This window comes from Megalops cyprinoides, chromosome 25, assembly GCF_013368585.1.
Source record: "Megalops cyprinoides isolate fMegCyp1 chromosome 25, fMegCyp1.pri, whole genome shotgun sequence".
Classification (NCBI taxonomy): domain Eukaryota; kingdom Metazoa; phylum Chordata; class Actinopteri; order Elopiformes; family Megalopidae; genus Megalops; species Megalops cyprinoides.
Genome location: NC_050607.1, coordinates 14,491,524 through 14,506,371, shown reverse-complemented (window position 1 = coordinate 14,506,371; position 14,848 = coordinate 14,491,524). Strand labels below are relative to the sequence as shown.

At 51.0% G+C, this 14,848-nt stretch overlaps 1 protein-coding gene across 1 annotated transcript in view; it reads left to right on the top strand.

The window, feature by feature from the left end:
- The window catches only part of celsr1a (cadherin EGF LAG seven-pass G-type receptor 1a), an 81,710-nt gene that overhangs the window by 45,777 nt on the left and 21,085 nt on the right, over nt 1-14,848 (top strand). Inside the window, exons 7-12 of the mRNA XM_036519723.1 lie at nt 9,122-9,279; nt 10,404-10,567; nt 10,832-10,957; nt 13,564-13,730; nt 14,167-14,352; nt 14,540-14,653. Of these exons, the coding sequence (XP_036375616.1) occupies nt 9,122-9,279; nt 10,404-10,567; nt 10,832-10,957; nt 13,564-13,730; nt 14,167-14,352; nt 14,540-14,653 (915 nt within the window). The remainder of the gene's footprint in view (nt 1-9,121; nt 9,280-10,403; nt 10,568-10,831; nt 10,958-13,563; nt 13,731-14,166; nt 14,353-14,539; nt 14,654-14,848) is intronic.

The following is a 14,848-nucleotide window of genomic DNA, read 5'->3' as shown; positions in this document are numbered from 1 at the left end:
ACAAGGAGAGAGAACAACAACTGGAGTGACGGTACGGCACAGTCACGCAGTGAATGGCCGTCAAGCTGAAAAACAGCGCTGAGATATAAGCAGTAATTATCTTAGCATACACAGTGCTCCTAGCAATTATCCAAGCAGCGTACTGTGGCTGCATGACACTTATGTGCACTTAGAGCCTAATAATGATCTCTAGAGCCATTTTACCACAAGCAGCCTTTAACGTGGATTAATTCTCTTCAGCCCACAGATGTGGTTGAGCGAGTGAGTGACTGCAGCTCTGTCGCCGGTCTGATTTGCGGTTGGAAATCCACTGGGTCCTGCAGTGATTGTGACAGTCTGGGGTTATCACTCTGTGACTCCTCCTTGTCAACATGTTTATCAGGAGAGAGCCAGAGCTCTTGAGTCACACGGCAGTGCCGAACCTTGGGCTGATATCCCTCTTCACTGTCTGGCCCTGTGGAGCCGTCCCTTTGACCTCGGCATCCCTGTAATCAGGCGTATTTAAACCATGATGGCACATCTCTACCCTTCTTTGCAACCTGTGACCTCCACCTTGTCTTTCCACCCCATTCACTTTCTGTCTAAGACAGCGGATCGCAGATCTCGTCTGCTCACTCCCTGATGTTAACCCCAATCGTTTTGACTGATCTAGGATCAGTTGCCCTCTACTAAACTGTACCAACGTCAGTTGCTCACGTCAGCCTTCAGTAATGAGGACACAGCAGCACTTCTTTTCAGTCACAGCGTTTTAAAGAATCCAACCTTGAATTTTGCTCTGTGGAGTCCAGGACGCCCATACAAATCACTCACTGAAGATTACTCTTCCTCGTCAACATCCTGTCTTCCGTCTAAATACACCGGGCCTCCATTCTTCAGACGTTCAGAGGAATTTCAACTGGAGGAATATTTACGCTGGCAGGATTATACATGAGTGCCTTCTGTCAGCCGAGCGTAATCTCCACACAAAAGGTGTGAAGGCTCAGCCCCTTTGATATGTCAGATATTTCGCTTAATAGATCCAAAGCTGCGAAATGCGTTCCCCTCTGGGCATGACTCATTAATTCCTGGCTGATGATCGGAGGGTTAATCGTTTCAATCCGGACAGATTAACGTCAAGGCTGGGGGCCCTCATGTTTAATTGGGATATTAGAGCGATGTGTGGTTCTTTCTGGCGGATATTTACCCAGCAGTTGTTCAGTTCACAGACACACATGTAGAATGGGATTGCATTGGTTTGATATGCCTGGCTGTCTTGGTTGTTGCCTCAGAGACAGGCGTTGAGAACTGAGGCAGAACAGAACTGTGTGTTTGACAGGGAGGCGGTGTGGAGCGTGGCTTCAGGCTTGAGAAGCAGGTGTAGGAAGCGCAGGTGTGTTTTTGTAAACGGGCACAGGGGATGCGAGTGTGAAAGACTGATCCTAAATGTCCCGCGTTCCTCTGTTCACCCTCTCCTCCAGGAAGTCTTCACTTAGCCCCTACAGCAGTTCTCCGGTTCCTGCTTCCCCAGCGTTCCTCTCTCTCTGCTGTTTCCACCTCCGAGATCTCTCCGGGTGAGGCTCCTCGGCTTATGTAGCATGACTAAATACAAGTATCAAGTGTTTCTCTTTCCAAGCGACTGGCATGGCAGAATGGAAAGGGGGGATTTATGTGCACTGCCGTGAACACCTGACACACCTCTCTCTCTCTCTCTGTCTCTCTTTCTCTTTCTCTCTCAGTATTTTCCTCTCGCATTCTCTGTCTCTCCTACCCTCTCTCCTCCACTCCTTTTTTCTGCAGACCGCACAGAGAACCCAAAAACATGTCTGTTGTGATATGTATCGTCTTGATGCACAGTATTTCTACAGCTTTCAGCGGTTGCCTTTTCAGGTTAATAAAGCTTTCCTTCAGAATTATGCCACCTGCATACCTGCAGACGTTACCCAGCCTGGTTGCTGGTGTTGAACAACTTCTTATGGATGTTTTTTTTTTCGCAAATATCATAGCATTGGGTCCATTTGTCGAGTCTAAAGTCAAAGGAGTTCTGAAGGCACTGGATGAGATTTGAGAGCCCTCGCTCGCATACCTGCCTGACCGCGACGTTTGGTCTGTACAAGAGGAGAACAGGGATAGACAATAACGCCCGTCCGTCTCTCTCTTCCTGGAGAATAGGAGCCGCCTGATGGATGGGATTTGTTGCAGAGGGGAGAGCAACGTGAGCCCTGAAATGTATAGCTTTGAAAGTGCTCCTCTTGTCCTGTGGGCAGCTGAACACCTCTCCGCTGCGTGTACGGCCTGGGGCTCTGTCTCCACGGAGACCGGCAGGCCCTCTTCAGTAATCCACTCCTGTTGGCTCTCATGTCCAGGGCCCAGATGAGCTCATCTGGTTGGAACTTGGCACCTGTGGGGGTCTCATGGGACACCAGGGGTCATCACCCGTCAATAGACACCCTGACTGTGTGTGTGCTGGGAAGGAGGGGTGTGTCACGTGACTCGCAGGTGTGCTGTGGGCAGCCACTTTAAACCATGCAAAGGCTCAGTCTGTAGAGGTGCGTTCGGGATGAGGGTACGTTTCCTCCCCCAAAACCCCAAACAAAACCCTGACCTGCACACACTGCCCTGCTACGCTTATTGTGGAAACAGCGCCTATCAGGCCCTCCTCTCTCTCAGTCTTGCACGGTGCTTTTTCTCCAGGGCGTGGTCCCAGCAATCTTTATCTCCTCTCTCGAGCGTACCCTATTCATAGAAACGGTGAATACGTTTATTTTATCAAATCTGAACGTCGTCGTCTGAGGGCCGTTCTTGCTCTCCTGTCATTCCCACGTGTAACGTGATCTCACAGATCTGTGTGCAGCGGGTAAGCCTGTCACGGCATTGACTGACACACGGTTAGCGGGCGTAAGAGTAGATGTTGCCTGCCAGCTCTGTTCGCCTGCAGGCGCCCTGGCACCAGGAAGCCCCGGCTTCCGCCGCCTCTTTCATCCGTGCGTGAAATGTCAGGTCGGCCCGGCTGCGGGTAACCGGAGCTCTCTGGGAGGCAGGCTTCATGGTTTCGGGCCATAACAGCCGCATTCTCCTGTGCTAGCCTGCGGCTCGGATGTATCGTTTCGGGGTGCGCTCGCACGCCAGAGCGGTCCGTGTTTTGAGGCGCGGAGTTGGGGGGGGGGGAGAAGCTGTCTGGAGAGCCCCCAACCCCCCCACCGCTGCGCTTTGTGAGGCGCCGCGTTACCACGGCACCGGCAAGCCCTTCGCCCAGGGAGAAGAATGGGGGAATTGTCAACACCAAAGTGGAGACTCTGAAGGGTCATGTCTGTGAGCCAAACTCGCTGTCAGTAAGAGATCAGGAAGCTCGCACAGTGCCAACTGCGTTTGTCTGCTGATTACTTCCAAGGCAGAGAGCCTCTGATTTTTCTGCAGTCAACTGTATGAGAAGACGCTGATCAGTGCTATGGTGGAAAAAAAAACAGTGAAATGGATTGCCCGTTTTCAAGAGATTCAGAATTATTCCTATTTTTCTCCGCTGAGGAATGGAGTCTCCTCTTCTATAGGAGGGTTACGGAGGCTCCGCCCCTGCCAAAGCATGATGATTGACAGGTTGAGGTCTTTGAGGAGTAGCGTGGGAGCACTTTCGTGGTTCTGTGGAACACTTGCGGTCAGGCAGCTGGACAAATAGAAGCAGATCTCCATGGCTAGTGTTACAGATAGACAGTGTTGTTGTAAGCTATGTTAAGTAAGTCCTTGGGGAGTGTAGATTACCCCAGCCTCACCCTCCTGGTCTCGAGGCGGGGCTGCCGGAGTGGACGTCTGTGAGACAGGGTTTCTCACAGTGTGACTGAGCTGGGCGGGGCTGGGCAGGGCCAGGTACTGCTGGGCGGGGCAGGGGCGGAGTCACAGCAGCCCTGATGTGCCACATCTGGACAAACATCTGCGCAGTCTCGTCTGCACGGGGGGCCGTCTGTCTGGCGCTGAACGAAAGCAGATCTGCCATCTGCTGCGAAACGCAAACCTGAAAGGGAGAAGCACCTGCACCCCAGCCAGCCAGGTTAACCCTCCGCGGGCTGAGAGGCGTGCTGGCAAGCACCAACCAACACCTCCCTGTGGCAGCCTGCCTCTCTTTACCTCATTTTCAGGCATTTAAATCCAGTCCTGATCATTCATTCACGCTCTGAATCAGCACAGGGACACGCATTCTTTGAAAGCGCCAGCAGGTCATATGAGCGGCCTCTTTTGAGACGGGCATAAAGGCCGGCGTATCGCGTTCCCCGCAGCGCTTCCTGTGGGCGGGGCCTGACTAAACAGGATCCTGTGACGGCTCCACAGTGCTGTGGGAGTGATTTGTTTACTCCATAACTTCACAGGTGTGTCTTTTAACCCCTGCACAGTTATATCCGTCTGTGATTTATGTGCAGTCAAAGCATGAAAGCCATTTCTGTTTTTTTCTGAGCAGTACGTGGAAGTCTGCTAGGCTTTCAACAACAAAACAACAACAGATGGTATCTAATATAATTTTGTTCCAGAGGGAATGAAAAACAGCAAAATATGTTTTGCCTGTGTTACCTGTATTCAGAGGTGGATGGGAGTCCTCAGGATGTGTTATTCAACCAGCCATCACCATCAGTGATCACTGTGGCCTCTCTAACCAGGGAGCATTGTGATCCTCAGTTACCCAGCAAGCACCTGGGAATGTTTGATTCTGTCTGTGTTTTCTGTGACATGTAAACACATCCCTCTGTTTGCTAACACAAACGCTACATGTTTTCTGTTAGGGGCGCTGCTATACGGACGCTGGAATTCACACGCACTGCCTTGGTTGCCTTGTAGGTGTCTGTTTTTGGTACATAAAGAACAGAGGCTTCACCCTGAGGCCCTCAGGCACCGGCTGGGTAGGCGGGGAGAGCACCTCTCTCACCTGCAGTCCGTGGGCCCGTGCCAGCCTGAGCCTTTGAGGGGCAGCCAGTTTACATAGCCAATCACGCGTCACATCCAGTGAGTGCCCGAGCCCCCCCCACTGAGGCTCTGAGATCCATGGAAATCTCTGTGTCTCGAGTCACAGGCATGCACCCCAAACCCACAGCACTGTCTCGACCAAACTCATTTCCATCATGGACCCCAGTGTTGCCCAGTCCTCTCTGCACTCCGCCCCCCCCCAAGCTCATCGTCCCCACTCCTGGCCCAGGAGCTCTGTGGTCGCAAGCATTTTAGAGCCGCATCTTCGTCAGCAGGTGGTTCGCGGTTCTCATCTGATCCACAGCTTAATCAATCAAGACATGAATATGAGCAAAGTGCGGGATTCCACAGACCTCCGTGTGCGCAGTGCGCAGACATGGTGGTTTTGTGAACGTCCTCCTTTTGCAGAGGATCGTGTGTAGAGTGGTTGTGTGTTATGTAAGGGTGAAGCCAGGATGATGGGAGGGATACCCATTGCTGGCTCCCACAGGCTCCTGCTGTTTCTGATTTTCAGCTGCATTAGAGCTGGGGAGGCGGGCGCTTGGTCTGCATTAGCCGAACTCTCGCTCGGCAGGTATTTTGTGATGAGCGTGGATGTACACAAAGTCCTCTTTAGGACTCCTCAGCCGTGCGTTTTCCCTTGCTCACTGCTGTGAAGTGCGGATCAGCGTGCCTTAAACAGGGTTCAGTAGTTCATGCATCTCAGGAAAAAAAATGCAGCCCTGTGTGGCGAATAGGCCTAAATCATAACTGCATGAAAGCCTGCATTCCTTTACCCCGAGTCTGAACGTTATGTAAATGAATGTGGAAAAAATGCGAAAGAATTCTCCTTTTCTTGGCAACTGGGACTCAGTTGTTTGCCCTCGTTTGATTCTGCAGTGGTTATTCTGTAAAAAAAAAAGAGTCATTTTCTTTTCTTGGCGGCAGTATATGTGGCAGTTTTTCTTTTGCAATGAGTGAAAGATTAGGAAAGCAGTGCTGGGAAACAGCATTCCCTCAGCTGTGGCTGCCTTTGTAGTGCTTTAATCAGGGCCGGGCTGGTCTCAGGGGTCTCAGCCTCACCTTAGTTCACTGTGTTGCGCAGTACACGGCACTGAGACGAGCTGGCACAGTATCAGCAGCTCCTGTCTGCCCCGTCGCTGTGTGTGTTCCTCTCCCGCTGCTCTGCAGAAATAATACTAATATAGAAATAATAGTAGTTCTGTTATCATTATGGTGATTTTGAATTTGCTTCATTTCTCATACCGAACACACACACAAAATATCAGAATAATTACAAACACAACAAGCAAGCTAAATGTATCATTTACAACACTACAAAACTCCTTAAAGGCTGCCTTAAAAAGGAATGTTTGGAATCACTCTTTTAAACTGTCCACGCTCAGCAAGTCTCTGATGGGACCTGGCAGTGTATTCCCTAACCCCGTGCTGTATGATAAAAGGCTCTGTTTACTGCAGATTTAAGCTAACAGCAGTGCTGCTCATCAGTGTCCTCAGATCTCTCACTGCTCTATGGTAGTGCAGTTTCATCTCTCAGCACTCTATGGTAATGTAGTTTCATCTCTCAGCACTCTATGGTAGTGTAGTTTCATGTCTCACTGCTCTATGCTAGTGTAGTTTCATGTCTCACTGCTCTATGGTAGTGTAGTTTCATCTCTCAGCACTCTATGGTAATGTAGTTTCATCTCTCAGCACTCTATGGTAGTGTAGTTTCATCTCTCAGCACTCTATGGTAGTGTAGTTTCATGTCTCACTGCTCTATGCTAGTGTAGTTTCATGTCTCACTGCTCTATGGTAGTGTAGTTTCATCTCTCAGCACTCTATGGTAGTGTAGTTTCATGTCTCACTGCTCTATGCTAGTGTAGTTGCATGTCTCACTGCTCTATGGTAGTGTAGTTTCATCTCTCAGTGCTCTGTGGTAGTGTAGTTTCATCTCTCAGTGCTCTGTGGTAGTGTAGTTTCAGCTCTTGATGCTCTGTGGTAGTGTAGTTTCATCTCTCATTGTCCCCGTCGTAGCATTGTTCACTGTTTTCTGTGCTAGTGTAGCTAGTCTTGTAGCTAGTTGAGTGTGCTTTTCTGGACTGTTTTCTTTCAGAGTGTTAAGTGCAGTCTGCCTCTGTCCGTCAACGCGGCTGTTACCCTGGGACACGAGCAGCAGGTGTGAACTGCGCAAGCAGTTGGACCTTGGGGGGGGGGGGGGGGGGGGGGGGCGTACAGGGGGCTATAAACAGTGCCCAGCGACGGGCCGGCTCGGTGGAAAGGCCGCGTGCCAGCGCCGGCCTGTTTGTGCCTCTCCTTCCTCCTTCATGTGTTGGTTGGCGCAGCTCCAGGGCTTTTTTATCGAGATTCCAGGGCTGGTTGTTTCCCTTTCATGTTGAGTGAGCTATCATGGCTCAGAGGGGAGAGGGCGTCCATGGGAAGAGGCGAGAGATCTGAGCTGCCCCCTTTCGGAGCGGAGCTCGCGGGTTTGGTTTGCCCTTGAAGGAAGCTCTCTCCAAACCCTATCAGATAACACAACAGCTTCATTCAGTTCTTCCACCATGGTTCTCCCAGGCATTTTTAATCAATACAAAACCAACAAAATGTCATCTGGAGATTAACTGCAGATACTGTAGTCTCTGTATATGTCACGGATGGATTTGGAAGAGCTCAAACCACTATCATGAGCCGAGTGGGGCATTCACAGCCAACCCTTGTTTTGTCAATAGATAGTCATCTGGCTAATCGCTAACGCCCTCGTGTCCCGCTAGCAAGAGCCAGAAATAACGCGCGGGCTCGCCTCGCTGTTTTCGTTCCACTAGGTCATTAATCAAGGGCAGCAGTCCTATTAAAATGACTTTCTGACAGCCTCCGAAACACGCAGGCCTTCAAAGCGGTCGCTTAAACAAAGCGTCCCACAATGCACCGTTCCGCGGTCCCGCCCATGAAGCCGTCAGTGGGTCATCCTCTTGGCCGCGTCGAGCTCCCACAGGAAGGAGATGAAAGACAGGCCAGAGACAGACAGACCCCTCTGTGTGAAAAATAAGGTCAGGAGCGTGATGTTGTTTGGAGACCGCCGTGGAAAAGCGGGAAGTGTTTTTCCTAGGTGGAAAAGGGGCGAGGCCAGGTATTAACGCTGATTTTTGCTGCCGTGCAATGGAAACCGCGTCGTCCCCGAGAGAGGCTGGACACGGAATGGCGTCCTAGGTCTCCCTGTACATTCCCTGACCTCCCAGTGCCTCGTTGCCTTGATCAAATCGGCCGCACGTGTGATACTTTTTAACTTTTAAACAAAGCCGGCCACCCGCTGCTATATTTGAGATGGCAGAAATAAAAAGGCCCATATCTCCCGAACGCAACCTGCCATCAGCTGGGCTTTGATCCCCAGCGATACAGCGCTCCGTTCCTGATGGAGGAAACACATTTCCATCCCAGAGAGCCAGATAACGCAATCTCCCAATCTTCACAGGCAGGCTTTCAGAACCTACGCAGACCAGGGAAAAGGACCAGGTCTCAGAGCAGGATTGCGTCTAGAGCAGACGTTACGAAATGATCTTAGTCCTCAACGGTGACCTTATGTAAAGGGCCTTACTCGATTAAACCAATAAGATTACCAGACCTAATCTGATGTGAATTTCGCAGTTCAGTGTACCTAAACAATAGCTGTGACCTTAAGCGCTGAAATATACTCTTACCCAGTCAGGTTGCCGTTACTTCACCGTCTGCAGAATTAACAGCTTGTAAGGCCAATCACACAGATAATCCACTTTCTAGAAAGAGAAACTTGCCCTTGGTGACACAGGGGATTGTTAAACCCAGGGGAGGTTTTTGTTTGGCCATATGAAAGATTGCAATATGCATTGTAAGGGCCTATCTTTTGGTGGCTGGGTGCTGTATCCTACTGACCTCTGTCCCTGGGTTTGAATAGTTGAATACGCAAGCTAAAGTAAGAAGTAATTTTGAGCTCTGGCTAGCTAGATGTGCTCTTGATTTTTTAATTGCTAATGGCAAGGGTAATTTGTTGATCACTTTCCATCAACAAGCACGGGAGCTTTACTAATATAGGTTATGTAAACTGTAGGTTAGTGGTAATTACTGACATTGCTTGTCTGTCTCTGCTTTTCCAGATTCATGTAACTGGTCAGTGTGCCTTCATGATGTGTTGTCTTATGCCCTATTACTTCCTGTTGTGGTCACGTGACTTCTTTCTGTGTTGCAGCCCAACATCGGACGCCTGGGAATCCCCCACGGGCCCTCGGGGGAGAAGGTGGCCGTGGTCGCCGTGGACGACTGCGACGTCGCCATGGCGGTGCGCTTCGGCGGCAAGATCGGGAACTACTCCTGCGCTGCCCAGGGCACGCAGACCGGGCAGAAGAAGTGAGTGAATGTGTGTGTGTGTGTGTGTGTGTGTATGTGTGTGTGTGTATGTGGTCCTTTGCCAAACCCCACACCCTCTGCCTTCCTACATCTGCCGCTTCCCTCCCCTCACCTCCAGACACCTCCTGTTGGGCAGTTTCCTCTATCCTTATGACCCCTGGGGGTATTTCCTGGGGCACTACTCACACTGTGGAGAGAGCTGAGGAGTTAATGCTTTATCAGAGGCCTCTGGTAAATCAGCTGTCGCTGTGATACATCACACACCTCTCCATCCTCTGACAGCCTTCCCAGGTCGTCACGCTCCACAGAGCTGGAAAGGCCATTATTCTTATCTCTTCATCATTTGCTCTGCTCTGCTGATTGTTTCTGTCACTGAAAGCAGAGATGGTGAAAATTAGACGGAGCGTATACGCAGTTAGCAGAGGCCGTGTGCGCGCACTTCAAAGGCAACGCAAACGAGCCTGGATGCCCTCCAGCCAGATAAGCTGGGCGGGGCTCATTAGCTCGCCGCGTCACTCGGTTTTCCAGTCGAAACCCGATACCCTTGGCCGCCAGAACGAGGCACAGAAATGGCACACCCCTGTTGGTTGGTCCTGTCTGTGTCCTGTCAAGTATTTTTGTCAAAGTCAAAAGTAAGCTTCAGGACAGACGTGAAAACGTGTAGATGCATCTCAGAGGGCCAGAACGAGACTCATTGTTTCTCTGAAGCATTTGAAACATTAACCACATTGTTGACCTCACAAAGTAATACTGAACTTTGTATGCAGCTGTATAGTTTTTCAAAATGTGCATTATTCAATTGCATCACCCTCAGTCTACCTAAACCTAAGTATTGACAGGTCAGTGGTTTGGAAGCGGTGTGGTGTACATGCTTGTTTGAGGCTATGTGTCCTTACTGTGTCTGTTAGGAAGCTAACATCAGATCACATTGACTATCCTCTGTGAGTCTTTCAGCCATTTAATGCAGAAAATCGCCCGTGTAGAACATTCTCTAAGTAATGCTCATCAGCACGCCAGTGAGAAGAATATCTCCTAGCACCATGTCTTTGTCCAGAAGTGTTTGACTTCTCCATCAAACCATGGAGAAGGCCATGGCCACTCAGCACGTGGTTCTGACCCCACAGGTCTCTGGACCTCACTGGGCCGCTGCTGCTGGGAGGGGTTCCCAACCTCCCAGAGGACTTCCCTGTCCAGAACCGCGACTTTGTGGGCTGCATGAGGAACCTCACCATCGACAGCAAGCCCGTGGACATGGCCAGCTTCATCGCCAACAACGGGACCATCGCAGGTCTGTCCCTCATCTGTCACCTGCTCTTTGGGACAGGCTTTGGTTTGTCTGCTTAGGTCAGCACTGTAGGCCCTCTCCATAAACCCAGGATGTTTTATGGTTCATGTCCTCTTTCCAGTGGGGAATCATATATGTAAAATCTATTCATAGTTATAAATCATGTTGTTTAATTAACCCTTTGCTGAACTTGCACGAGACAGTGTTAATGGTTTTTCCCGTTATGCCTGTGCTTTTCCTGTTCTCCATCTGTGACCTCCTGCCCAGGCTGCACAGCGAAGAAGAACTTCTGCAATAAAAATATGTGTCTGAATGGAGGCACCTGCGTTAACAAGTGGAACACCTACTTCTGTGACTGCCCCCTGCAGTATGGAGGGAAGAACTGCGAACAAGGTGAGACACCTGGGTGTGTACGTGAAAGAGATGGGGATGTACATTTGAGAGAGAGAGAAAGACAGAGCTTTGTGGGTCTGAATGAGCGTGTGAAATAGCGCGAGTGTCTGTGGGTGTGTGTGTGTGTGTGTGAGAGAGAGTGAGAGCGAGGGAGCGAGTGTGCGTACCTAAGTGAGAATGTTCCTCTGAAGGAAGCCCAGTGCTGTCATGTCCCTCTCTCTCCCGGCTGATTAATGGGACAGAGTCTTTGTTGTTGGCATGGGACTTGCGGTGAGGAAGCCAACACCGGAGTTAATGTGGCTCAGCTTCCTGCGAAGGAAACGCATCCACATCCACAGGAACGCTGTCCCTCACACCCTCAGACGCTATAGGACAGCGCTAAGGAGGCGTGCTGCCGTAGTGACAGCCCCAGCGCAAGCAGGTGACGTACCGGCGACACGTGAGCGCATTCCTGGGATGGCGGGATCCCCCAGGGAGGAGGCGGACGGCGTTGTGGGAAAGCGTTTTCCTGCGGCCTGCGAAAACATCTTTTTGTCTCCACAATAACAGCGCAGGTTATGGGAGCTTCAAAGCTGCCTTGTTTTTTCCAGCTCGGATTCTTTACCATTGAATAGGTGCAGACCTCAGTCTGTAGCCGTGACCCTTACATTCTGGCATCCATGGAGTTTTCCTGTTTTTTTTTCTTCACTCATAGAACCACTCCAGGTCACATTTAAGCTAAAGGCTAAATATTCCATGTGATTTATTATGTATTAACCTTCTGGGAAAGTGAAATTGAAAATCGACTTTATTTGTAAAACAGAGTGTGTTTTGACTTGCTGCCTCTGTTGATGAGGTGTGAGGCTTGTACGTCACTGCCTCTCTCCATTAGAAGCGCGGGGCTCGTCTCGACTCTGACACAGTGACACCCACCCGCTGGGATGTAATTACAGGAAGTACAGAGACTGGGTCAACATGCAGCAGAGCAAGCTGTGGGTGGAGTCAAAAGTGACAGCGGTGTTATGGGAAGAGTCAATAGGGTTACAGATTCATGGGGGGTGGGGCTATGACTGACAGTAGTGTTGTGGGTGGAGTCAAGGGGGTTGGCGCTGTTATGGAATACATCTCAAGGGATTTAGTGTTAGTGTTACTGTGCTGGTCTGAGGGCACAGACTGTAGCTTTGAGATGAAATGATGGCCAAGCCTCTTGCTTGTCTGTTTATGAGTTAGATTTACTAACTGCACAATTACTCTGATGCAAGTCTCTACCGTCAGCTCTGTCATACATCATACTGCTGATTGATTCATGTGTGCCTGCGCTGAGCAGTTTTAATGATAGCTCTGGATGGCTGTAGGCTTGTGAGGCTTTTATGGCCTGGGCTGTGTTATGCTCTGAAGGCATTCTGATCCCCTGCTCTGTGCGCGTCTAGCATGGCCTGTCCAGTCATGCTGAGCAGGATCTTAAAAGCGGAGTCATCAGAATCCTCTGGTATGAGCTTTGCCATGATGTCATAATGAACTGTGATGCGTGAATGTGGGGAAAAGTTTAGTGAACAGAGCACACACACACACACACACACATTTTCCCTCAAACACATACACACACACACACACACACACACACACACATACTCACTCAATGCTTTAGTGACTAACACACGTCCTGTGTACCCAGCACAGATTTAGCATTTGTTGTGATTGTTTAACGGCAAACCTGCTCCTCCCTACTTATATTCAACTCATCCAATGGGCCGCTTTTCTACTGGAGCAGAGCAGTGAGTCATGGAGTCCTCATGCTGGAGGAATAGGGGCGACATGGGCGATGTGTCACCCTATCCGTCTGAACTAGCATGGCTGTGTTTCAGGACTGCCCTATTCCCAGGGCCTGGATACGGCTCCTTCCCTGCCTGACGGTATCAGGGACCAACTGTTTATGCTGCATTAGGAGAAGCGCTTTTCAGAGCGACTGGAGCGTGGAGTGTGAGATGGAAGATAGAGGTGTAAGAGGGGGGTAGAGAAACAGAGGGAGATACAGAAGGAAGAGACAGAGGGAGAGAGAGAGAAGAGGGGGAGACAAGGAGACGGGGAGACAGACGGAGAGCAAGGGGGAGAGAAGGAGACAGACAAAGATGGGGGCGGAGAAGGTGTATGTGGGGGGGGGGCGCTTGCACCAGCTGGCTCCCCCTTTCCCGCCATCTCTGCGGATAACCGCCATCCTCGCGAATCGGGAGCAGAACTCTCCCCGCGGCGCTTTCCTCGGTTTGGACGCCTGGCTCGTTTCCAGGGAAACGGCGGCTGTAACAGTCAGGGAGAGACATGCCGACAGTAACACTACCAGCGCCGAGCCCTCCCCGCACGGCCGGCGGGCTCTCGTGCAGGGCTTTGCCCGAGGTTTACGCCTCAAGGCCCTCTTTGTGAAGGACGTGTTTGCATGAAGGGCGACGCCCTGCAGTGAACACACCTTCGGGGTAATTGCGTCTGCTCCCAGAATTAGGGAGTAACGCTTTATTTGAGATTTCACAATGCGTCTATGGAGAGGTGCCTTGTTGCTATGGAGAGGTGCTTTTTCTGGAAAAATAACGTGCTGTGTCTTGGATTTCTGTGTGACTCCCCCCCCTCCTCCCCAGCCATGCCGTCCCCCCAGCTGTTTAACGGCGAGGCCCTGGTGTCCTGGAGTGACCCCGACATCACCATCGCCATCCCCTGGTACCTGGGCCTGATGTTCCGCACCCGGGAGAGCAGCGGGACCCTGATGCAGGCCAACGCCGGAGAGTCCTCCCAGGTCACCCTGCAGGTGAGAGACCGCTGACCCCGCCCTCCAATGGCATCGCCATCCAGCAGCAAAACTGTGAAGCGGGAGAGTCAAAGACACAGATGGACCACTGTTTAACTTCCTCATACCCGTCTCTCTCCCTGTCTTTCTCCATCTCTCTGTTTCTCTTTCTCTCTCTCCCTGTGTCTCTCTCTTTCCCTCTGTCTCTCTCTCTCTCTCTGTGTCTCTCCCTCTGTCTCTTTCCCTCTCTCCCTCTCGTTCCCTCTCTCTCTCTGTCTCCCTCTGTCTCCTTCTCTCTGTCTCTCTCTCTCTGTCTCTCTCCCTGTCTTTCTTTCCCTCTCTCTGTCTCTCTCTCTCTCTCTCTCTCTGTCTCCCTCTGTCTCCCTCTCCCTCTCTCTCTCTCTCTCTCTCTCTCTCTCTCTCTCTCTCTCTCTCCTTCTCTCCCCCTCCGTTGCAGATCAGGCAGAGTCAGGTGCGCTTCGAGGTGCTGCTGGGAGAGAAGCAGGTGGCTGTGCTGGAGTTCTCGCAGGTGCGGGTGAATGACGGGGAGTGGCACCACGTCCTGGTGGAGCTGAAGAGCATCAAAGATGGAAAGGACATCAAGTACATGGCGCTGGTGACTCTAGACTACGGCATGTTCCAGGTACATCAAGTCCTCAGAGTCCATAGATTGCAGCATATTTAGGATAAAGGCATCACATAGTAGCAGCATTGTTTGTCTGTAACAGTCAGGTGTGATGCACAGTATAACTCATTTGTTTGGCGTGTGCGTGATTCAGAGAAACAGTGAGCAGTACGTATATTATAGTAGCACTGGTTCTGACCCACAGAGGACAGTGGAGATCGGGAATGAGCTGCCAGGCTTGAGGCTGAAGAGCCTTTTTGTTGGAGGACTGCTGGGGGAAGATGGGTCAGTCCAGCATGGTTTCCATGGCTGCATGCAGGTGAGTTCCTGTCTACGCCTGTCCTGCCTTGTCTGCATCGATCTCCGTTTGTCCTTCCCTGTCCCCTCATTTATACCCCACACCCTACACACTTCTCCCCACCTCTTCACATCTGTACACATCTGTACACCCCAGCACGCACCTGTCCCCGCTTCTACACACCTAGACACCTGAATATTCCTCTACTCGCTGATG